This window comes from Pongo pygmaeus, chromosome 10 (assembly GCF_028885625.2).
Source record: "Pongo pygmaeus isolate AG05252 chromosome 10, NHGRI_mPonPyg2-v2.0_pri, whole genome shotgun sequence".
NCBI lineage: Eukaryota > Metazoa > Chordata > Mammalia > Primates > Hominidae > Pongo > Pongo pygmaeus.
In genome coordinates this window covers 123515343-123538744 of record NC_072383.2, presented here as the reverse complement: position 1 = coordinate 123538744, position 23402 = coordinate 123515343, and the positions used below count along the sequence as shown (strand labels likewise).

The 23402-nt window shown below is 51.0% G+C and overlaps 1 protein-coding gene across 5 annotated transcripts in view; it reads left to right on the top strand.

The window, feature by feature from the left end:
* SCARB1 (scavenger receptor class B member 1) overlaps positions 1–1316 on the top strand; it is a 114904-nt gene extending 113588 nt beyond the window's left edge. For 3 of the 5 annotated variants that reach the window (XM_054443256.2, XM_063646808.1, XM_063646807.1), the window contains one exon: positions 358–1316. In XM_054443256.2, the coding sequence (XP_054299231.1) occupies positions 358–477 (120 nt within the window). In that variant the 3' untranslated portion in view covers positions 478–1316. The remainder of the gene's footprint in view (positions 1–357) is intronic. The other 2 variants (XM_054443255.2, XM_054443258.2) reach the window with 1 other exon arrangement.
* Positions 1317–23402: the final 22086 nt, after the last annotated feature.

Sequence of the window (23402 nt, the reverse complement as noted above, 5' to 3'; positions counted from 1 at the left end):
CATAAACATACGTTCTCCTCCTGAGGGACAGAGCTTGCCCCGGTTGTTCCGTGTTGACTGTGCTGCACACAGGCCCTCCTTGCTCTGCCCCTCACTGTGTTAAGTCTCTTTGGGCCTCAGTTTCTCCATCTCTAAAGGAGGTCGGGGAGGCCAGGCGGGTGTTGAGTGAGATGAAGAGGACCTTGGAGACATTCCAGGAGTCTGTAGGTGACTCCAGTCTCTTCTCACCTCTGACAGCCTGGTGGCGGGGGTGGAGTCTGTGCTGGGGATGTAGGTACAGGGCCGGGGTGGGCGGGGATGAGGGTGGGGTTTGGTGACAGGGCGTGGGTGGTCACCCAGCTTTGCCTTTCTCCACAGGGTCTTGAGGACACCGTGAGCCAGCCAGGCCTGGCCGCTGGGCCCGACCGGCCCCCCAGCCCCTACACCCCGCTTCTCCCGGACTTTCCCAGCGGACAGCCCCCCAGCCCCACAGCCTGAGCCTCCCAGCTGCCATGTGCCTGTTGCACACCTGCACACACGCCCTGGCACACATACACACATGCGTGCAGGCTTGTGCAGACACTCAGGGATGGAGCTGCTGCTGAAGGGACTTGTAGGGAGAGGCTCGTCGACAAGCACTGTTCTGGAACCTTCTCTCCACATGGCCCACAGGCCTGACCACAGGGGCTGTGGGTCCTGCATCCCTTTCCTTGGATTAGCCTGGCCTGTCCCGTTCAGCCGTTGGGCCCGGGCTTCCTCCCCTTCAAGGTGAAACACTGCGGTCCCGGTGTGGTGGCTCCCCATGCAGGACGGGCCAGGCTGGGAGTGCCGGCTTCCTGTGCCAAATTCAGCGGGGACTCAGTGCCCAGGCCCTGGCCACGAGCTTTGGCCTTGGTCTACCTGCCAGGCCAGGCAAAGCGCCTTTACACAGGCCTCGGAAAACAATGGGGTGAGCACAAGATGCCCCGTGCAGCTGCCCGAGGGTCTCTGCCCACCCCAGCCGGACTTTGTTCCCCCCGAAGTCTTCACAGGCACTGCATCGGGTTGTCTGGTGCCCTTTTCCTCCAGCCTAAACTGACATCATCCTATGGACTGAGCCGGCCACTCTCTGGCTGAAGTGGCAGCAGGCTGTGCCCCCGAGCTGCCCCCACCCCCTCACAGGGTTCCTCAGATTATAGGTGCCCAGGCTGAGGTGAAGAGGCCTGGGGTCCCTGCCTTCTGGGTGCTCCTGGACCCTGGGGCAAACCTGTGACCCTTTTCTACTGGAATAGAAATGAGTTTTATCATCTTTGAAAAATAATTCACTCTTGAAGTAATAAACCTTTAAAAAAATGTGATGCCCGCCTCTGTGACAGCCTTGTTTACTGAGGTTGTGGGGGTGGGGGCCTTTGGGAAGTTCTGGGCTCTTCTCTTGGTCAATAGCTCCTTTCTGGTGGCTGCTAAGAGCGTCTCTCCCAGGGCCGGGCTGCTGGCTTACCTTCCTGTTGTTTTTAAACTTCAACCTTGTGCAATGTTGAGTTTCATAGAAATACTGCATGAGTACGCCCTTGTTGAGAAGCAGCAGGGTCTGAGTCCCATCCCCCCGTCCGCCCCCGGCCATGCCCACAGCCTCCAGTGCAGACACTTTTGCCACTTTTGCGTAGGGCTCCCTGGATGTGTTTCTGTGCATTTATCTACAAATCCTGGTGCCCGTGGGACATGCCCCGTGTTGTTCTAGGCCTTTGCTTTTTGCTTGTTACATAAATGGTGAAGAAGAGAAGCGGGTAGGAGAACAGATTGGAGCCATCTAAAAGTTTTCATCTTAAGTGTAGGTCATTGCAAAGGATGGAATTTTCTCCGATTGTCATCATCGTTGATGTTTGAATATGAGACCATTTCATCAGTATTTAAGTGTGCCTCCTGGGATCTAACTAGGACAGGAGAGGGTATTCACTGCCGAACATTTCAAAGAATACACGAACAAGCTCTTTTATGGTCAGAAATGTTATGCCCTTTTCCCCTTAAACTTGTATTGCCTTTCTTCTTCCCTCCTAAAATTTTATCTAAATGATATTTATATTTGATGCTTTTAAGCCTTTTATTAATCACTCTTATACTTGCCTGCAACATAAATATATAAGTTGAAGCAAACTTTTTTTTTTTTAATTTCTTGGGACCATCAAGGGTAAATGTTTTTAGGTCTGGGGCTGCCATAACAAAATACCATCAAGGCCGGGCATGGTGGCACACGCCTGTAATCCCAGCCCTGTGGGAGGCCCAAGACCGGAGGATTGCTTGAGGCCAGGAGTTCAAGACTAGTCTGGGTGATATGGTGAGACCCTCATCTCTATAAAAAAATACAAAAATTAGCCAGGCATGGTGGTGGGCGCCTGTGGTCCCAACTACTCAGGAGGCTTCCACCACCTGGAAGCCAAGAGGTTGAGGCTGCAGTGGGCTGTGATCGTGCCACTGCACTCCAGCCTGCGAAACAGAGCGAGACACTGTCTCAAAAAGAAAACATACCATCAATAAGTGGCTTAAACCATTTATTTCTCACAGCTCTGGAGGCTGGAAGTCTGAGACCAGGGTTCCAGCAGGGTTGGGTTCTGGTGAGGCGTCTCTTCCTGGCTTGCAGACGGCCGCCTTCTCTGTGTCCTCACATGGCCTTTCCTCGGTGTGAAAGGGGGAAGAGAGAGGGAGAGCGAGAGCTCTGTGGTGTCTCTTATAAGGACACTGATGCTATCAGATCAGGGCCTCATTTAATTATTTTCTTGGAGGCCCCATCTCAGACACAGCCGCACTGGAGGTTAGGGCTTCAACACAGGAATTTTGGGTCAACACAAACATTTAGCCTATACCGTCTGGATTGCCTTTCAACTCTAAGGACACAATTGGTCAAAACTATATCACTATGTTTTATGTTACATATCAAAGAAGCAAAATTGTATTGGAATGCATGTCCTTTTGGTATGCATTTTATATATCTTTTTCATACACAGATTACAGTTGTGTGTGAGTGTGTGTACAATTCCATGAATTTTGACATGTTTATAGAGTTGAGTCATTACCCCTGCAATGAAGACACGGAACAATTTCATCATCCCCCAAGATATCCTCGTGCCTTCTCTTTGTTTTTTGTTTGTTTTACAGTGGGCTCCCATAATTTTTTTTTTTTTTTTTTTTTTTTTTTGAGACAGAGTCTCGCTCTGTTGCCCAGGCTGGAGTGCAGTGGTTCGATCTTGACTCACTGCAGCCTTCACCTCCCAGGCTCAAGACAGCCTCCTGACTTAGCCTTCCGAGTAGCTGGGACCACAGATGTGTGCCACCACACCTGGCTAATTTTTTTTGTAGAGATGGGGCTCTGGCTCTGTTGCCCAGGCTGGTCTCAAACTTTTGGCTTCAAACATTACTCTCACCTCAACCTACCAAAGTGCTGGGATTAGAGGCGTGAGCCACTGCACCCAGCCTGTGACCTGTGCTGCCTTCCTCCCACTTTGTAGGGAAGTCCCTCATCCCCATGCTTAGCCCTTGGCCACTAGCTATTTTTACCTTTTCCAGAATGTTCTAAATGGCATCTACAGCCTGTAACCCTCTGAGCCTGGCTTCCTTCACTCAGCACTGTCTCTAGATGCATGCCTGTTGTTGTGTGTAGCAATAGTTCATTTCTTTTCGCTGCTGAGCAGAGCTCCGTGGGGTGCACAGGCCAGTGCTTTTCAGCCGTTCACTTATTGAGGGACACGTAGAGTGGTTCCAGCCTTTGGCAATTGTATTAGTTGGTTTTCATGCCACTGATAAAGACATACCCAAGACTGGGTAACTTTTAAAGAAAAAAGGTTTAGTGAACTCACAGTTCACATGGCTGGGGAGGCCTCACAATCATGGTGGAAGGCAAAGGAGAAGCAAAGTCATGACTTACATGGGACGAGAGAAGAGAGAGTGAGAGCCAAAGGGAAGGGGAAACCCCCGATCAAACCATCAGATCTTGTGAGACTTACTCACCACCAGGAGAACAGTATGGCGGAAACTGCCCGTATGAGTCAATCATCTCCCACTGGATCCCTCCCACAACATGGGAATTATGGGAACTACAATTCGAGATGAGATTTGGGCAGGGACGCAGCCAAACCATATCAGCAACTATGAACAAAGCTGCTGTGAACGTTCATGTACAGATTGGTGTGTGAAGGCGTACGTTCATTTCCCTGGGGTGTATATCTCGCAGTGGGGCTGCTGAGTCAAACTGGAGCTCTGCGTTTCACTTTTGGGGGACTGCCAGTTTCACAGTCGCTGTACCAGGCTGCATTCCCATCAGCTCTGTGTCCTCACCAGCATCTTGGTGTTTTCAGTTTTAAAAAACTTCAGCCCTTCATAGTGGTTTCTCACTGTGGCTTTTATTTGCTTAGAAATACTTCTTGTCCTGAGATGAGTGGGACTTCCTCTCCACCCCTAATTAATTCATGTATCCGTGAATGACTGTCACGTATTGCTAGAATGAAGCCAATTTTTACCATCAATTCTTTGTCGCTGCAAGTGCAGAGAAGCCTTGTTTTCATAAGGAAGTCGCTGGGAGTGGAATTCTTATACTCCTTCTGGGTAGTTTGCGAATGCACACAGCGATCTGTCATTGGAAGCGATTTTCACTGATCTCCCAGCTGACGGGTCTGTTTGACCTTTCTTCAAATTTGTAGAAAGCAGCAAAGAGGAAACCACCGGCTTGCAAAAGCATTTCTTACCCAATCTTTAGATGGGTTCTTGAAACCCGTGTCCAGGAAGTTCCCTCTGACTGGGGCTGGAGGTCAGGGAGGCTTTGCCCGTTGGCTGTAGAGTGGAGGGGTGGGGGGTCTTGTGACCTGCCCAGGGGACTGGCAGGCGAGTGACAAGCTCAGGAGAGAGTCCAGGCCCCGAGGATGGTTCCCTTCAAACTCCCCATGTCTGATCCTCTGGGAAGCTGAGCCCAGCTGAGCCCAGCTTTGGTTATTTGATAGCCACGGTGAGGATTTTGACTTAATCTGCATATGTGACACATCACAGATGCTTTTAACTCTTGCATTCAGGTCTACCTGCTCATAAAACAGAAAAAAAGACAGTCCCCAGAAGGCATTCGGTTTTTTTTTTTTGGAGACAGGGTCTCACTTTGTCACCTAGGCTGGCACAATCACTGATCACTGCAGCCTCCTCGACCTTCCAGGCTCAGGCGATCCTCTAACCTCAGCCTACCAAGTAGCTGGGATTATAGGCCTGTGCCACTACACCCAGCTAATTTTTTGTATATTTTTGTAGAGATGGGGTTTCGCCATGTTGCCCAGGCTGATCTCCAACTCCCAGGCTCAAGCCATCCGCCTGCCTCCGCCTCCCAAAGTGCTGGGATAACAGGCATGAGCCACTGCCCTGGCCCTTAAGTCATTCTTGTGTTTGTGGGGTGTGTGTGTGTGTGTGTGTGTGTGTATGTTCCTGAGGGACTTAGCCTCCTGTGTGTCTCATTGGGTGAACACCTTGCTTCTGAGTGAGGTTTGATTTTTTTTGTAGGGTGTGTGTTTGGACATATCCTTGGTCTTAAGCCCAGCCAACGACCTTAGCCAGGGCTCAGGGAGGGAAGCACTGCCTGCCCCACAGCCGGAGGGCTGGGCTTTGGGACACCCGGTTGAGCTTCAGTGTCTCTGACTCTGAGCATCTTTGACTCTGCGAGACTTTCTTCTCATGCCTTCACTTTAGGCCCCAGCCCCCGCCAACAATGGGACTTCACTACTTACCATGTTGATTTAATTTGGCTTACTTTTTTTCTTGAAGAATTTTATTTTAAAAGGAAGGCAGTTGTATCCGTGAAATTATAGGTCCTTTGGGCAAGTAATGTTTTTCCAGTCTCCGTTAAAATAAATACCTAACTATTAAGGATGTTCCTCCCGGTACCTCGAAGCAGCCTGCTACCTGTGATCTCTGCACCATCCCATGATTGTGTCCCATGCGCCCTTCTTCCTGCTCGGCCTGTGTTGCCCCTGCGTGGCCTTTCCCCCCCACCGCTGCCTCTCCCAGTCTTTGCCATCATCAAAGGCGCAATTCCAGCCATGCCCCCTCCTCCAGGAAGCACCCCTCCCCCATCATTCCTGCTTGCTGTTTTTCCCTGTCTCAGGACTCCTGGGGCACTTTGTATCTCAGTTGATACTAGAATGTTCTAGAATACCAGAAGTCCTAATTCCAGTTGCTGTAACCCCAAACTCCAAGGACCTGCAACATAAACCCCGGTACATGCCCTTGTGCTGGAAACAAATATTCTTAGCCAGGGTGGTTACTCACGTTCCTTAGCACTCCTTGGCTCACGCGGACACCCATTCTTTCAACACATATTTATCCAGTGCCCACTACGCGCTAGGCGTAGGGGGTGCAATTGTGGACCAGACAGAGGCGGCCCTTCCTCTCAAACAACTTTACAATTCTGCCACTTACTAGCGTGGGACCCTGGACAAGTCACACAGCCTCTCTGGAGACCTAATGTTCTCCCCTTTAAAGCAGGTGACTCAGATCTGCTTTGCAGGGATGTGCCAGGAGAGATGGGTGAAGTGGATAGTGAATGGAGTAGGCCACGGCGGTGGTCCTCAGCTGAAAACAATGCCTCTCGGGGTCAGCGTGGTGCTCAAGAGGTGGCAGCCCCGTGGGTGGGTCCAGGGCCAGGGACCCTGCGTCATCCTGTCTCACCTGAAGGCTCTGCCAGTCTGGTCCACAGGCCTCCCGGCTTCCACGCGTGTCCCGAGCCGTCCATTCTCCAGGCAGCGGCCCTGAAATGTTAATCTGTCACAAGGGTCATCTTTGCTTGAATTGTGGGTGACTTTTCCCCATCCTGGGGGTAAAGTCCCCCCGACTTGTCTCTCCATCCGCGATCCCCTGCAATCTGGCTGCAGCACACGAGACTTCAGGACGATTCCGAGCTGGGCCACTGGGGGGCGAGCTGTGCACACAGGTGGTCCAGAGGCTGCTGCCTAGGAGGGGCTGCGGATCACCCGGTTCCTGGAACGGAGTGGATTGATTTTAAACTGGGGAAGGCTGTGGTCCACAGCCTGGCTTCGGAAACCCGTGACCCCTAGAAATTGTATTTTACGTGTGTGTCTGGGCGTTTTATTCTGGGAAGCATTTCCTCAATAGTCTTCAGATTTTCAAAGGGGTCTTAACCCTTTCTCTCTGGGGCCTTGGGAACAAGAGTGAAAACCCTATAACAGGGTGACCAGGGTCAAACGATGTCTGCTTCTTCTTAGCGTGCTACTCCCAGTACCTGCGTGCTACTCCCTGCTCTGCTCAAGTTGCTGGGTGGCCTTGGAGCAATTCATAACCTCTGTGAGCCTCCCATGAGATGGGAGTGAAGATTGCTGCGTACGAATCTTTGAGAACTCCTGTGAGGGTGGAATCGAAATGGACGTGTGAGGGCTGGGCGCGGTGGCTCACGCCTATAATCCCAGCACTGTGGGAGGCCAAGGGTTCGAGACCAGCCTGGGCAGCACGGTGAAACACCGTCTCTACTGAAAATACAAAAATTAGCTGGGTGTAGTGGCGGGCACCTGTAGTCCCAGTTACATGGGAGGGTGAGGCACGAGAATCGCTTGAACCCAGGAGGTGGAGGTTGCAGTGAGCCGAGATCATCCCACTGCACTACAACCTGGGTGACAGAGTGAGACTCCATCTCAAATAAATAAATAAATAAATAAATGGATATGTGAGCGTTCTGTACACAGCCTGGGACGATTACGAAAGCTCTCAAATGCTGAGCCTCCAGCAAGCATTTATCAGACACCTACTGTGTGCAGAGCACTTGCTGGGCTCTGAGAGGGAGTCAAGCTCTGAGAAGTCTGTGTTGATTTGTTCATTCCTTCATTCAGCAAACGCTGTTTGGGTGCTCACTGTGTGTCACACACCCTCATATTTATTGCGAATCGGCTTGGGTTAGGTTTCCCAGAAGCAGACGCTGAGACCAAGATTCCTGGCCAGGGAGTGTCCCAGGAGGGCAAAGGGGACTCTAGCAGCACAGGGTCACGGACAGCTCTCAAAGGCAGACCAACAGGTCTTGGGTTTTGGATACAAAAATGCTCCAAAGTCAGGGGTGTGCAAATACAGTAAAAAGAGGATTCATTTGGATCTGCTTAGAACACCAACGGTATCCGCTTCAGAAATACAGAGGTGACCGGGTGCAGTGGCTCACCCTTGGGAGGCCGAGGTGGGCAGATTGCTTGAGGTCAGGAGTTTGAGACCAGCCTGGGCAACATAGTGAAACCCCATCTCTACTAAAAATACAAAAATTAGCCAGGTGTGGTGGCACACGCCTGTAATCCCAGCTATGGGAGGCTGAGGCACAAGAATTGGTTGAACCCGGAAGCAGAGGTTGCAGTGAGCTGAGATCTCAACACTGCACTCCAGTCTGGGCGACAGAGCGAGACTCCATCTCAAAAAAAAAAAAAAGAAAAGAAAAGAAAAGAAAAACAACAGCAACAAAGTTGGACAAAGCTAGAAAGCTCCCTGCCCTCACAAACTTGCCTTCTAGTGGGAGAGACAGCTGGCGAGTAAATGCATGAGTAAGGTCACGTATGAGTAAGGTCACTCATAAGTAAGGTCACACATGAGTAAGGTCACTCTGTGTGTGAACAGAAACAGTGCGCTGTGGCTGGAGCCCAGAGGGTAGAACTGAGTGGGAGAAACGCAAACTGCTTTTCCTCCTCTGTTCACCCTGCAACAATCAACACAGAAGACTTCTGTGACCAAATATGGGAGCTCCCCCCATAGCAGATCAAATGAACACCTAATTCTGCAGCAGATGCCAGCTGGGGGCCCTCTGATTCAACTCAATTCTGCTGCTATCTACCTGGAGGCAGTGTCAGACCCCACAGGTCGAGGGTTCAGACCCCAGGGTGGCCCCTCACTCCCGATGCCCCTCGCAAGCCCTCGGTTGCATCACCTGTGCTTCTGACAGATCAGCTGTAAATTGGGGTTTCCACGACCCTGTCTTTGGGTTCAATTAATTTGCTAGAACGGCTCACAGGGCTCAGGGAAGCACTGAGCTTATTTATTATAAAGGATGTTACAAGGATACAGATGAAGAGATGCTAGGGAGAGGCATGGGGGAGGGGCACGGGGAAGGGGCGTGGGGAAGGGGTGTGGAGCTGCCATGCTCTCCAGGGCACCACCCTCCAGGAGCCTTCCCATGCTCAAAAACTCTGTCCTCTTGAGTTTTTATGGAGGCTTCATTAGGTGGGCATAATTTTTAAAATTATTTTAAATTTTAAAATTTTTAAGTTTTGTGGGTTCATAGTCATTTGTGGGGTGCACGAGATGTGTTGACACAGGCATGCAATGTGACGTAATCACATCATGGGAAGGGCGTATCCACCCCTTCAAGCATTTAGCCTTTGTGTTACAAACAATCCAATTACACTCCTTCAGTTATTTAAAAATATACAATCAAGTTATTCTTGACTATAGTCACCCTGTTGTGTGATCAAATAGTAGGTCTTATTCATTCTTTCTATATATATATGTTTTTTGTATACATGGGCATGATTGATTAAACCACAGGCCATTGGTGATCAGTTTGACCTTCAGCCTCTCTCTCCTCACTGCTGGAGGTTGGGGATTAGGCTGAAAGTCCCAGCCCTGTAGCGCTGACTTGGTTTTTCCTGAGACCATTCCCTATCCTGAAGCTGCCTAGGGGCTGCCGGCCACCAGTGAGTCATTGGCAAACAAAAGGACAACACTTTGGAGATTCCAAGGATTTTAAGGCAGAAGACCAAATAAATATTTTACACTATCACAGTGGGAGGGGGTTGGAGGGAGATGGAGGTGGAGAGCTGGGGGGCCTCGCAGTTAGGATTTTAAGTACAGTGGGAAACCACTGGAGATTTTTCCATCGGGGAGGGCTGCGTTTGCTGTTTCTGTTGTGGAAGAGGCTGAGGGGGCAGGCGTGGACGCTGGAGGTCCGGCTGGAGGCAGTGGCCCTCCTCCTGGTGACAGGTGGTGGTGGTGGTGGTGGTGGTGGTGGCCTGGGCCAGGCGGAGCAGTGGATGAAGAGGGGACAGATGCGGGTGTATTTTTAGGGGCTGGAGCTCATAGCACATGGTGCTAAACTGGATGTGGGAAGTGAGGGGTGAGGAGGCGTCCAGTGAGACTCTCAAGTGTCTGAGCCTGATGGCCAGGGGGAGGGAGGGGCTGCTTTTTGTTAGTTTTCATTTGTTTTTGTTTGTTTGTTTGTTGTTTGTTTTCTTTTGTGAGATGGAGTCTCGCTCTGTCGCCCAGGGTGGAGTGCAGTGGCGTGATCTCGGCTCACTGCAACCTCCACCTCCCGGGTTCAAGCGATTCTCCTGCCTCAGCCTCATGAGTAGCTAGGACTACAGGTGCCGGCCACCACGCCCGGCTAATTTTTGTATTTTTAGTAGAGACGGGGTTTCGCCATGTTGGCCAGGCTGGTCTCGAACTCCTGACCTTGAGATCTGCCGGCCTCGGCCTCTCAAAATGTTGGGATTACAGGCGTGAGCCACCACGCCAGGCCATTTTCATTTGTTTTTGAGACAGGGTCTCTGTCACCCAGGCTGGAGTGCAGTGGCGCGATCATAGCTCACTGCAGCCTTGACCTCCTGGGCTCAAGTGATCCTCCTGCCTCAGCCTCCCGAGTAGCTGGGTCTATAGGCACATGCCAGGACACCTGGCTAATTTATTTATTTATTTATTTTTAGAAAGAGGGTCACGCTATGTCGCCCAGGGTGGTCTCGAACTCCTGGCCTCAAGCGATCGGCCCACCTCTGCCTCCCAAAGTGCTAAGATTACAAGTGTGAGCCAGAGGGAGGTGCCACTAACTGAGGAGAGAGGCAGGAAGGTGGGGCTGGGAGCAAGTAGGGCCCCCATCCCCCAGTGCAGACCCGGGCTTAGCTCAGCATGGATTGAATGGCTGTGAACTCCCTGTGGGGGCTGCAGAGGAAAGAGTCAGGACACTGAGGTTTTTGTGTTACCCACACCGGCTTTATCCCCCATCCCAGTCCACCCACCCCCAGGGTGTCTGGAATGTGAGAGACCAGAGAGAGAAAGCACCACCAGGAATCCCAACATAGCAACAGCACCAATAACAGCAGCCCTTTTTGATGCTCAGGGCAGCACATGTTTCATGGAGCTATCCAGTGGCCTGTACAGCAGGGAGTCTTAGGGGGACCATTTCACAGATGGGAAGACGGAGGCTGAGGGGTGGGGCTATATTTGCAAGGTGGATCTTTTTTTGTGTGAGCATTTGGTCGCGCTGTCTCACTCTTTAAGACTTTACGCTGCTGAAGGCAGGCACCGAGTTCTGTGGGGTTCATGGTTAATGGGCATGCATGCAAATCAGTCTTTGCTGAGTTAATGAATAAATGATCTGGGGTGTAGCGAGGCTGGGGATATGGTTGCGGGAGGGGAGTTCTGCAGACCTGCCCAGGGCCTGCCAGAGGCCGCACGTGCGGATTGTGGCCGCCAGGGGGCGCTGTGGGTCCAGCCTCGCAGGGCGGCCCCTGATTCAGGTGTAGAGGCCCCAGCAGCCCGGGTCTCTCTGGCGGTCCCAGGGGCTGCGAAACGTCTGTTGTTTGCGGCTCTGGACATAGCAAAGATAAAAAATGAAAAACTGATGAACTAGGGCTGCAAGAACTATGTTCTCTTGTATGTTTACATGTAAAAATTTAACAGCTTCCATACATGAAATAGTCATACAATATATTTTTGTTAAGTTACAGGGCTTGCAAAATTCTTAATGAACCATGTCCAGAGAGGGCAGGATTTAGAAAGGGGAAATTATCACAGTTCTTTTAATCTTGGTGGTGTGGGGCTTTAGGACAGTACATTCAAGATCTTCTCCAAAATCTGATTTGTGGTGTTCTTGTGAACTCAGAGTCCAGGCCAAATGGCTGGCTGTGGTCTCCCAGGGATGGGCAATCCTGATCCAAACCTCAGATGCCCAGAAGATATAAAATCTCAACACTGGGCCAGGCGTGGTGGCTCACACCACTAATCCTGGCACTTTGGGAGGCCGGGGTGGGCGGATCACCTGAGGCCAGGGGTTCAAGACCAGCCTGGCCAACATGGTGAAACCTCATCTCTACTAAAAATACAAAAATTAGCTGGGCATGGTGGTGAGCACCTGTAATCCCAGATACTGGGGAGGCTGAGGCAGGAGAATCACTGGAACCTGGGAGGTGGAGGTTGCAGTGAGCTGAGATTGTACCACTGCACTCCAGCCTGGGCGACAGAGTGACACTCTGTCTCAAAAAAAAGAAAAGAAAAAAAGAAAATCTCAATGCCGGCCACTCCCAGCCCAGTCAGGCAAGCTCAGCTCTGGCATCCTGGCTTGCTATCCTGGAACAGACAGTTGCTAGCATTCATTGAATGTTTCTGAGTGCCATGCACTATTTTAAACCCTTGGCATACACTCACTTAGTTTTCATCATAACCCAGGTGAGTGCTGTTATCATCATCATCTTCAGTTTACAGATGAGGAAACTGAGGCACAGAGAGGTGAGGTCATTGTCCAAGGTCTTATGGCTGGAAAGTGTCAGAGTATGGATAGGAATATTGGCCACTGGTTGGGGGGCATGCATGCTTATCAGCTACTCTGCACACCTCCTCATTGACCGGGAACCAGAGCTTGCTGTGGGTGCTGGCTGAGGCATCCCACTTTATCTTATCCCTTATCCCAGGTGAAATTGAACTTGGCAACCCAGCTTCAAGAAACATCATTTCCAAGCAAAGGCAATGAATGCACACAGGTCCTGGCTCTGGAGCTTCTGAGGAGCCTGGGAGAGGAAAGGAGGTTGCAAGGCTCATTTCCCCCAAATCCAATCCCAGCTCCATCTAGAAAGAGGCCCCGCATACCAAGCATGTGTCCAATCACTCCAGAAAAGCCCCTGGCAGGGGAACATCCAGGCTCATTCCAGAGAGGTCGAGAATGGGAGGGGAAGAAGAGGAGTAAGAATAAACATGTCTAAAAATAGTGCTTGGATCTCTGAAACCCACAATAAAACAGGAAAGACAGGGCAGGAGAACTGGGAGGGAGAAGCCTGGAGGTTTGGCTGAGGGAAGAATAAGGTGCACTGCCCTGGTGGGGGCTGTTTCTGTGACTTTCCTCTCTGAAGTCTTGGGAGCTAGGCTGGATGGAGGGTCTGAGGGTGAAGGCCAAATATCTCTGGAATCATGAGTGTTTCCAGATTTCACAACACGTTTGCCATGAAGCCTTAGCCCTAGCAAACTTGATAGCATTTAGAAGTCCTCGGCTGAGGCAAAGGGGAGGCGTTTAAGAGGGAGCTTTTTTTTTTTCTTCCCCGCTTTCAGGAACAGATGTTTGAGCAACATTGGCCATGATGCACATGTTTCTGCAAACCAGATCTCGCTTACCTCCTCAGCTTCCATTGCAAAATGGGACTTCCACTCCCCTGGGAAAACATCTCTGCAGATGGATTGGAACAACTTGGCGTGGAAGGTATTAAGCCTGAGGCTTGTGGTCGGGCCTGCAGTGGTTTCTCAGAACTGTGCAACACCCTTCTGGTCTCTGGGATTTTCCCTCTGCTTCTATGACCAGCCTCATCTATTCTTTTCTGGGCCACAGGAATTTCTTCCATTTCAGGGAACAGAGACTCTGAGATTAAACACTGGCATCTCTGGTCACGCACTGTGGTGTGCTTGGCCCTGTGGTCTCTCTGTCTGTGGCAGTAACAGCTGTTTGAGGGAAGGACATAGTTTCCTTCATGATGTCAGCCTTGGAGATTAGGCAGATGGCAGGGTTTGGAAGCTAGAGCTGTGTGCTGAAGAAGATTGGATTCACTGTGTCCCTCAGGCAAGTCACTTTGACCCTTCTCTGCCTGTGTCCGCTTCTGTCCAACAGGAATTCTAATTCCTGCCCCATCAGTTTCAGATTCTCACGAGGATCATTAAGAAAAACATTTTATGCACTTTCAGTTGAAAATAGTTTGGGAAGATTTTCAAATGTGTCATAAAGTACTCTTGGAACAAACCCTCACATCCATGACCCAGTTTAGCTAAGTATTTACAAGGTCTAGTGGAGCTGAGCTGTAATACCACACATCACCAGCAGGTGCCACTGTCAAACACATCATGAGCGTTCTTGCACATGGGAGTAGTGTGGTTATTGTACATTGTGTGAAACTAGTTTTTTTAAATGGAGGGATGCATGTGGATCAGTGGAGGCAAGTTCAAATGCTTACAGAACCAGGAAGGCAGTGTAAATAGGCCCAACAGGCCAGGTGCTTGTTCATTGAGTAGTAGGGTAGTTTGTGCGGCTGGCTAGAGGGTAAAGGCATGCCCTGCCCACAAGCATGGCTAGAGATCAAGGGGGTGGGTGTGGGAACAGCTGATGCCTTACCTCCCCAAGGTGGCACCTGTTCATCACTTTTAAAGGTACACTGTTGGCACCATTATTATTATTATTTTGAGAAAGAATCTCATTCTGTCACCCGGGCTGGAGTGCAGTGGCGTGATCTCAGCTCACTGCAACCTCTGCCTCCCAGGTTCAAGCTATTCTTCTTGTGCCTCAGCCTCCCGAGTAGCTGGGATTACTGGTGCACACCACCACACCTGGCTAATTTTTTGTATTTTTAGTAGAGATAGGGTTTCACCATGTTGGCCAGGCTGGTCTCGAACTCCTGGCCTCAATTAATCCACCCACCTTGGCCTCCCAAAGTGTTGGGATTATAGGTGTGAGCCACAGCACCCAGCCAATACCATTATTGTTAAGACCATGATGAAAACATGTTAAAGTGTGAAAGTGAGGCTGTTAGACCTGTGGTTAAAGAGAGTGGCATTTTGTGTGTTGGGTTCTGGGGTAATGACACCCCCTCCCTCTGCACTCCGGCCCAGGCCGCCTTCCTGTGATTGCAGAACTGATTGCTGCCTCAAGGGAATGCAGACCAATGTTGCCAGATTGTCTTTTTTTTTTTTTTTTTACAAGATAATGTGTTTTTTTAAAATGTGAAATCTCCTGAGTTTTAATTATTGGCAACAAATTCCAATTATAATACTATATGGGCCAGCCAAGTGCAGTGGCTCATGCTTGTAATCCCAACACTTTGGGAGGCTGAGGCAGGTGAATTGCTTGAGCCCAGGAGTTCGAGACCAGCCTGGGCAACACGGCGAAACCCTGTCTCTATAAAAAATACAAAAATTAGCAGGGCGTGGTGGTACACACCTGTGGTCCCAGCTACTTGGGAGGCTGAGGTGGGAGGTTAGCTTGAGTCCAGGAGGTTGAGCCTGCAGTGAGCTGAGATTGCGCCAGCGCACTCCAGCCTGGGCAACAAAGCAAGACTATGTCTCAAGAAAAAAAAACAAAAAACCATATGGGCCAAATGAAACATGTCTTGGCCAGGACTCAGTCTGTCAGTTTTGAGGTGGTATTTGCCTCTGCCTTTTAGGTGTGTAACTTGAATCTAAACGTCTGTGGCTATCCACCTCTTTCTGGAGGTGTGTGGGTGGCTATACCTCATCAGCCTGATTCACTGAATGTGGTGTTTAGTGGGGCTAAACAGATCCTACTGAAGGGCTTTGAATGATAACAGCTAAGACACTAGCTTCTAGAGTCAAAGAGAACTGGGTTGGAATCCTGGGTCTATGATTCACTAGCTGTGTGACTTTGAGAAAGTCACTTAACCTCTCTGAGCCTCAACTTCCTCATCAGTAAAGATGAGGATAATAAAAACACCACTGTGGTGGCCATGAGTTCTAACTTTTACCTTCTGGGCACACAGCGGGATAGCACTTCCTGGCCTGCCTGTGGTTGGGGGAGTGAGGTGTGTGACTCATTTTGGCTGATGAGCTGACAGTGAAGAATCACTCAGCTCACTTCTTGGGCTGCAGCATTTAGTTGCTGGTGCAAGGACCTTCAGAGTTCTTTCCCTCCACCATGGTGACAGGCAATGTCTGAAACATTGGTGGATGTATCGCCTTGAGTCCCAGAATGAGGACTACACGGAGCAGAGCCCAAGCTGGCTTCTGCAGCATGAGCAAGAGGCAGACTTTTGTTATTTCAAGCTATGGAGATCTAGGGGATTATTTGTTACTGCAGCATGACCTAGACCTCCCTGACTGACACACCTTCTGCACGGGCAGGGAGAAGTCAATGAAACGATGCATTGAACGGGCTTAGCACAGTGCCTGGCTCATAGCAAGTACTCGGTAAATGGCAGCTTCCTCTTCATTCATTCAGCAGATGGTTATGGAACACATGTTCCTGGCCAGGCTCAGTTCTAGGCACTGGGGATAGAGGATTGAACAAAACAGACCCAAATCTCTGCTGTCATAGAAATCCCTTCCAGTGACAGAGTAGCTATTCTCTGCCCTCAGCTGCATGCCCAAGGAAAAAGGAGCCGTTCCCTTTGCTCTGGGGCGACAGTGCCTTGAAAGGCAGATCTGCAGATACCACTGGTGGTGGACAAACCAGGGTGTGGGGAGCCCCTCCCTTTGGAGAAGGCAGCAGACAGACTGTGAGGACTATGGGGTTTCAGGCCAGGTCAACCCAGGCTGCCCACAGTGATGTCAGTGATAGCACTGGGCCAGCACGGACTGCCTGGGGAGTGGGTTGAAAAGAGTTGGTACAAGACACACATGCACGAAGCTGGGGGAGGAAGTCACCACACATCTCTGAACACCTAAATGTGTAACATTTTCCAGCCAAGCTCTCCACTCTTTGATGCAACAGCCAGGGCTGTGGTTAAAATAGACATTGGGAATTTCTAAAAGGGCGCTCACATTTTCCAAGTGCCTTTTATGTGCTTGGTGCTTGCCTTCTGTTGCGTCTTTCCCTCCATACACAAATTCTTCAAGAAGGAGTTCTCCCCATATTACAGACGAGGACACCAAGGCTCAGAGAGGCTGAATGAGCTGTTGAAAGCTGCACAGTGAGGTCATGAGGCCGCTGGGATCCCAACCCAGGTCTCCCCCAGAGCTTGTGAGTGTCCCCTTGGCTGAGCTCTCATGGCATTCTTGAGAACAAGGGGAAAATACACACAAAATACTGGAGGCGTCCTGAGCCCCCTTCCCTTCCGCAGACCATCCCCCAATCCTCACTGGGGCCATCTTTTATTCTTCTTTCTGGTTTGAATGATTTTTTTTTTTTTAATTTTTTTGAGATGGAGTCTTGCTGTGTCACCCAGGCTGGAGTGCAGTGCTGTGATCTTGGCTCACTGCAACCTCTGCCTCCCAGGTTCAAGTGATTCTCCTGCCTCAGCCTCCCAAGAAGCTGGTGTTATAGGCACGCACCACCACGCCCAGCTAATTTTTGTATTTTTAGTAGAGACAGAGTTTCACCATGTTGGCCAGTATGGTCTTGAACTCCTGATCTCAAGTGAAGGTTTGGATGATTTTTACCTTGTTGAGGACCTACTGTGTCCTCGGCCCTGCTATGCATTCTACCTGCGTTCTCTCGCTTCATGCTCGCAGTGGCCCACAGAGTTGATTGCCAGCCTGACCCCATTATACGGCTCAGGCAGCTGATGCACAGAGAGGGTCAGCCACTTACATGGGTCACACAGCCAGGAGGGCTCAATGTGGCCTTGAACCTGGGGAGCTGGGCTTCGGTCTGTGCTCCGTTGCTCCTGTTGCTTCTTGCAACCATAGGCTGGTGCCCTTCCCCTTCCTGGCGCCTGTGCGGTGCTTGTCCTGCTGCTGGTTATTCTCCCAGAGGCCCCTGCGGTGCCCGCTCCACACTCTCTATGGGGAAGGGGACCTTGTGGACTCCATACGCCTCTGGCATCAGGCTGGGTAGGAAGCAGAGAGGCTGCAGTATTCAGCCCCTAGAGCCCTCCCTGCTTCCGGGGGTCTGGCTGTGGCTGGTGCCCAGTGACCATGACCATGGGGCCAGCCCTGTCCCCGTCCCACATCTCAGCCCCTGCTGGGAGGCCCTTCCATGGCTCCCTCTCTCCCCTGCCTGCAGGGGAGATTCCTTTCCCCACCTCTTCCTAGCTGTGGGGGCAGCAGCTCCCCACCGTTCTGGCCACTGAGCCCCAGCACCTCCCTGACCTTCCTGCCTGAGTGGTCGGTAGTTCCCCTCCTGATAGCCTCGAACCATCGGACTTGCGTTCTCTCCCTGCTGGAGGAGCTGTGTGAGCCCAGCCCATCCCTGCAGCAGCCTCCAGGGTGGGCTTATCAGCCTCACTTACAGGTGAGGCCCAGAGAAGTCAGGTTGTTCACCCAAGGTGACCAGCCTGTGAGCCCAGGCTGCCGTCCGACTCCAAGGCTGATCCCCTCGGTTGCCCTCACCCCCATGGAGCCTGGGCGCATGGTCTTCCCGGAGCCTTGGTTTCCTCAACTGTGAAATGAAGAAGGAGAACCTCCTCAAAGCGCTGATGGGAAGATGTTTCCCCTTCTTGGCCTTTAACGGAGCTGGGGCCAGCCTCCTCACTTCCTCCCCTCCCCTGCCTGTCTGGAAAGCATAGATTGTCTTCCATCCCTTTAGCAGCGATCCTCAGATGTTAAAGCCTCATATTTAATATTTACACATCTTCTTCCAAAGCTGACAGCTATCTGGTATTTCTAGACTTTTCTCAACCACGTTAAGGCACCTAACATTCTCCAAATACCCATCAACCACTTCCCCGTGTGGCTGTTTGGACCGGGGTCACTCAGCCTCTGCTCTGCTGGCGCTGGGGCTGTGGGGCTGCCCTGTGTGCTCTAGGGTGTTTACCAGCATCCCTGGTCCACGAGGTGCCAGGGCCACCCCAACTCCCAGTTGTGACAACTCAAAGTGTCTACAGACACTGCCAGCTGTGCCCTGGGGGGCAGAATTGCCCAGGGTTGAGAAGCCCTGGCCTGGAGGTTTTGTTTTTACTGGTCTGTGTTTGGAGCCATGATGATTTTTAAAGCATAAATTCACTTGCCCCTTCTTGTCCCCAGAAGTGTCATGTTCCCGTAAATGTTAGTGCTGACTTTTGGTTGTACTGTGGGTCTCTCTCTTGCTTTCCCTCCTTCTCTCTCTCTTTACATAGAGATGATAGAGTCTTGCTATGTTGCCCAGGCTGGTCTCGAACTCCTGGCCTCAAGAGATCCTCCCACCTTGGCCTTCCGAAGTGTTGGGATTATAGACGTGAGCCACCGTGCCTGTCCTCTCTCTGCTGAGTCTCTAAAAGCCACATCTGCTGTTCCACACAGGATGTCCTTGTTCCTTTCTTGAGCCATCCCAAAGCCTCTGTTTGCCTCGTCCCTGCAGACCCTCTCCTAGAAGCCCGTTCTCTCTGAACTTTGGGGACTGTTTCATCTGCCCTCAAGAACCCAAATGAGTTGCCAAATGGGATTTCCTCCAGGTGGCCCTTCCCTCAACCTCCGTGCCTCTTAACGCAATTAATTTCCTGATTAAAAAAAAAATCAATGCCTGTCCCTCTGCACTAAATATTAAACTGTTTTTGCAGGACTGGAGTTGGCAGGCTGCTGATTGCTGGTGGGAGTGAAGTGCCCTCTGATTTTGGGGATGGGGAAGGGTACCCTGGGGACTGGTGGAAGCCCAGCAGATGCCCTGAAATCCTCACCTCCCTGCCACCTCTCTGCCACCCCGCAAGCTTTGTCATTGAGGAGGCAGGACACACAAGGTCCCTAGATATCCATTTGTCTCCCCTCATTTGCAAGCGCTGAATGAAATCGTTCAGCGTCCCCCGACAGGGCAGAATGCGGCAACTCCAAATGAGCTATTTATGGGCCATTTTTTTCAGCATTACTTGCATATTATAATTAAGAGATAATGTCAGTGGAATAGAACATTGTCACCGGGTAATGGTCTCCTGCTGCTTCTGAAATGTCAAGGCAAAGTCACAGCATTTATCAAAAATAAATGTTGGCGGGAAGACGCGACGTTTGTTTTCACAGCAGGGACATCAATCCTGGTTCAACGATATGGCAATGTCTTTATTTCTCTTCTCCGGAGTGATGGATGCCAAGGGATGATCCTGCTTGACGGATGAGGGGTCTCGCCGGTGCGGGGAGGCCAGCTGGGGCAGGGGCGCCAGCTGCCTGACCAGGTGGCGACATGCTGATGGGGTTGGCAGGAGGATTCTGGCCGCCCTCGGCCAGGGCTGGGATCAGCAAATTTGTTTTCCACTGATGCGTTGAAGGTGGCCCCAGGGGCGTCATGGCAGGGCATCTTCTGCCGCTGGCGGCCCCGCTGATTGGGTAGGGAGTGGGCTGACAGTTGGCAGAAGTCCTCCTTCCTGCCACTGCGTGGGTCCCTGGGGAGCCAGGCTAATGATGGAGCGGTGTACCCTTGGTCAACCTCCGTTTCTGCATCGCTGCCCAAGAGGGAGCCAGCCTTGGAAAGGGCAGTGGAGACAGCCAGTCGCCTGCTGGCGACTCCTGGTGATGGGGGCATCTGCACTGCAGCGTGGAGGAGGGACCTCGCCTCTCACCGCCCTGCTTAATTGCATGCTCGGCTGACATCTCTTCTGCACTGCTGCCTCAGTGATCTTTCTCAAGTGCAAATCTGCTCATGTAGCTCCCGGCTAAAATCCCCCAGGCCCTCAGAATAAGGTCCCAGCTCTGAAATGGGGGGCACAGGGCCCTGCATGATCTGGCTCCAGCACAAATTTCCCAAAGGCCTTGCAATTCTTCCAAGCAGCCAGGCTGTGACATCCACGGGCTCCCCGCCACCCAGCTGCAGCATTTATCCTTGTTTTATCCACCCGGAACTTCTTCTGTTCCTGCCTGGATGCAACCCCCAATCTGTTCTCCCCCTTCTTCTTCGGGCCTCTATTTTGATCACTCCTCCTCCAGGAAGACTTCCTTGATCTCTCAAGCCTTGGCTGTGTGCTCTTGCCATAGGCTATGCCTGGGCTCTTCACTTAATCACGCTGTAGTGAGCACTTGGGTCTTAGTCTTTCTCTCTCTTCTGAGCTGTGGGCTCCATGAACGCTTTGCCTGAAGCTCTATCCCTGGATACAGAGTGGGTGTTTCACAAGCTTGTGTTGGAACAGCTGAATATGCGAGTAAACAGATGGGGCCTTTTATATGAGTTTGTATCAGTTATCTATTTACAAAATAATGCTGCATAACAAATCACCTCAAATATCAGTGACCTCAAACAATAATCATTTATTAGGCTCATGCGTCTGCAGGTCAGTGATTGAGGCTGGGCTTGGCTGGGCGGTTCTTCTGTCTCGGCTGGGTGGTTCTTCCGTCTCAGCTGGGCTCGCTTGCATGTCTGGGGGTGGCTGGCTATTGGTTGCTCCAGGGTGGCCTTAGCTGGGATTGCTGGGAGATCTCTGCTTTGCTCTGCACATCTCTCCTCCAGCTGGCTAGCCTGGGTAGGATCTGAGATGATGGCAGAGGTGGAAGAGTACAGGCAGTTGCTCCAGGCTTCTCAAGGCCCACTTTGGCACTACTAGCACATTGTTACTTTTATCAGCTGACACCAGTCACAAGGCCATTTCAGATTCAAGGGGTGGGGGAGTAACTTTACCTCTTTGGTGAGAGGAATGGCAAAGCCACACAGCAAAGGGCATAGTGTGAGGTATAAACTTGGGGCCATCAACACAATCTATCAGGGAGGTTAAGTCAAGTCCTTACAACAGTGCAGTGGGTGTCCAAAAGGTGCCATCCAAGCATGGCAACTCTTCTGATGGTGACAACAATGATGGTGTTCCGCTTTTTAAAATTGTGGCAAAATACATCTAACATAACATTTACCGTCTTAACCATTTTCGAGTGTACAGTTCAGGGGCATTGAGTACATTCACATTGTTGTGCAACAGATCTCTAGAACTTTTTCATCTTGCAGAACTGAAACTCTGTCCCCATTAAACAAGAACTCCCCATTTCTCTCTCCCTAGCCCCTGGCAATTGCCATTCTACTTTCTGTCTCTATGAATTTGATGACTCTAGCTACCTCCTCTAAGTGGAATCAAACAGTATTTGTCCTTTTGTGACTGGCTTATTTCATTTAGCATAATGTCCTCAAGGTTCATCCATTGGGTTAGCACATGACAGGGTTTTCTTCCTTTTCCTGGCTGAATAATATTCCATTGTATGGATGGACCACAGTTTGTTTATCCATCCATCCATCCATCCATCCACAAACCCTTAGGTTGCCTCCACATTTGAGCTCTTGTGAATCAACACATCAGGCTGCTATAAACTTCAGTGTGCATATATTTCTTTGAGATTCTCTTTTCTGTTCTTTAGGATATAAACTCAGAAGTGGAAGCTGAGCATGGTGACTCAGCCTGTAAACCCAGCACTTTAGGAGACATATGTGGAAGGACTGCTTGAGCCCAGCGGTTTGAGACCAGTCTGGGCAACAACTCGAGACCTTGTCTCCAATAAAAATTTAAAGATTAGCTGGGCATGGTGGCACATGCCTGTGGTCCCAGCTACTTGGGAGGCAGAAGTGGGAGAATCACTTGAGCCCAGGAGGTCGAGGCTGCAGTGAGCCATGATCACGCTGCTGCACTCCAGCCTGGGCAACACAGTGTGACCCTGTCTCAAATAAATAAATAAATAAATAAAACCCAGAAGTGGGTTTGCTGGATCTTAGATGGTGTGACTTTTCGGCTTGCAGGAAAGGCCTGTGGAACACAAATGCTGATCCGTGGGTTAACAGAGCAGCTGTTTATGGGGCAGATCTGGGGTCGGGTTGCCTGGTTTGGACCCCAGATCCTCTGCTTCCTGATTATGCTTCCTCCGTGAAGCCACCCACTCTGAGCCTCAGTTTCCTGCTCTGTGCAATGGGCATGATACTAAGACCTATCCGTAGAGTGTGAGGATTAAACGGGTAAGGTGCTTACAACAGTGCCTGATGCATAGTCAGCTCTCAACACACAATACCCACGTGTTGTTTTCCGGTGATCAGTGCCTTTGACACCGCCTTAGCCCCCCTGGAATGAAAGCACTGTAGTTGATGGCCGGCTGGCAGCAGTGTTCTTCTTCACTGTGGGAATACACCCAGAGTTTATCTCCTCCAGGCAAACCACAGGGACGGCTGGGTTCATGTTTGGTGACAGGTGCTGACACCACATCCCCTCTGCTGGGGTGTCCAGCTGGGGCCTTCGAGGGGTTGGGGCTGGTGCTAAGTCGGCATTTAGCAGGGTGGGAGGGATGCTCCTTCTGCTGCTGTTCAGCTCTCTCTTTCCTAGGCCTGCTCTTCCCCCTCCACCCCTCCGCACAGATTGCAATTTCGGCCGCGGCAGGAAGAGAGGAATGAGCTTGCATAATAGAGGAACATTTGGTTCTTTCAGGCTAGGCCTGGAGAGGGGGAAGGCTTTTGTGCTGAAGTGTGCACCACGGGGGCAGACTCGAGAGGTTTCCTGTGTGCTGGGGCTGGGAGGAGCTTTGTGCATTGGAGGGATGGCCGCGCGGAGGTCCAGATGGACGTGGGTGGGGGGGGACTGCTCCCCCAGGGAAGGGCAGATGGGGAGGGTGACTTTGCTGCTTCTCAGAGATGGGAAGCAGGGCAAGAGGAAAACCGCACAGGGCAG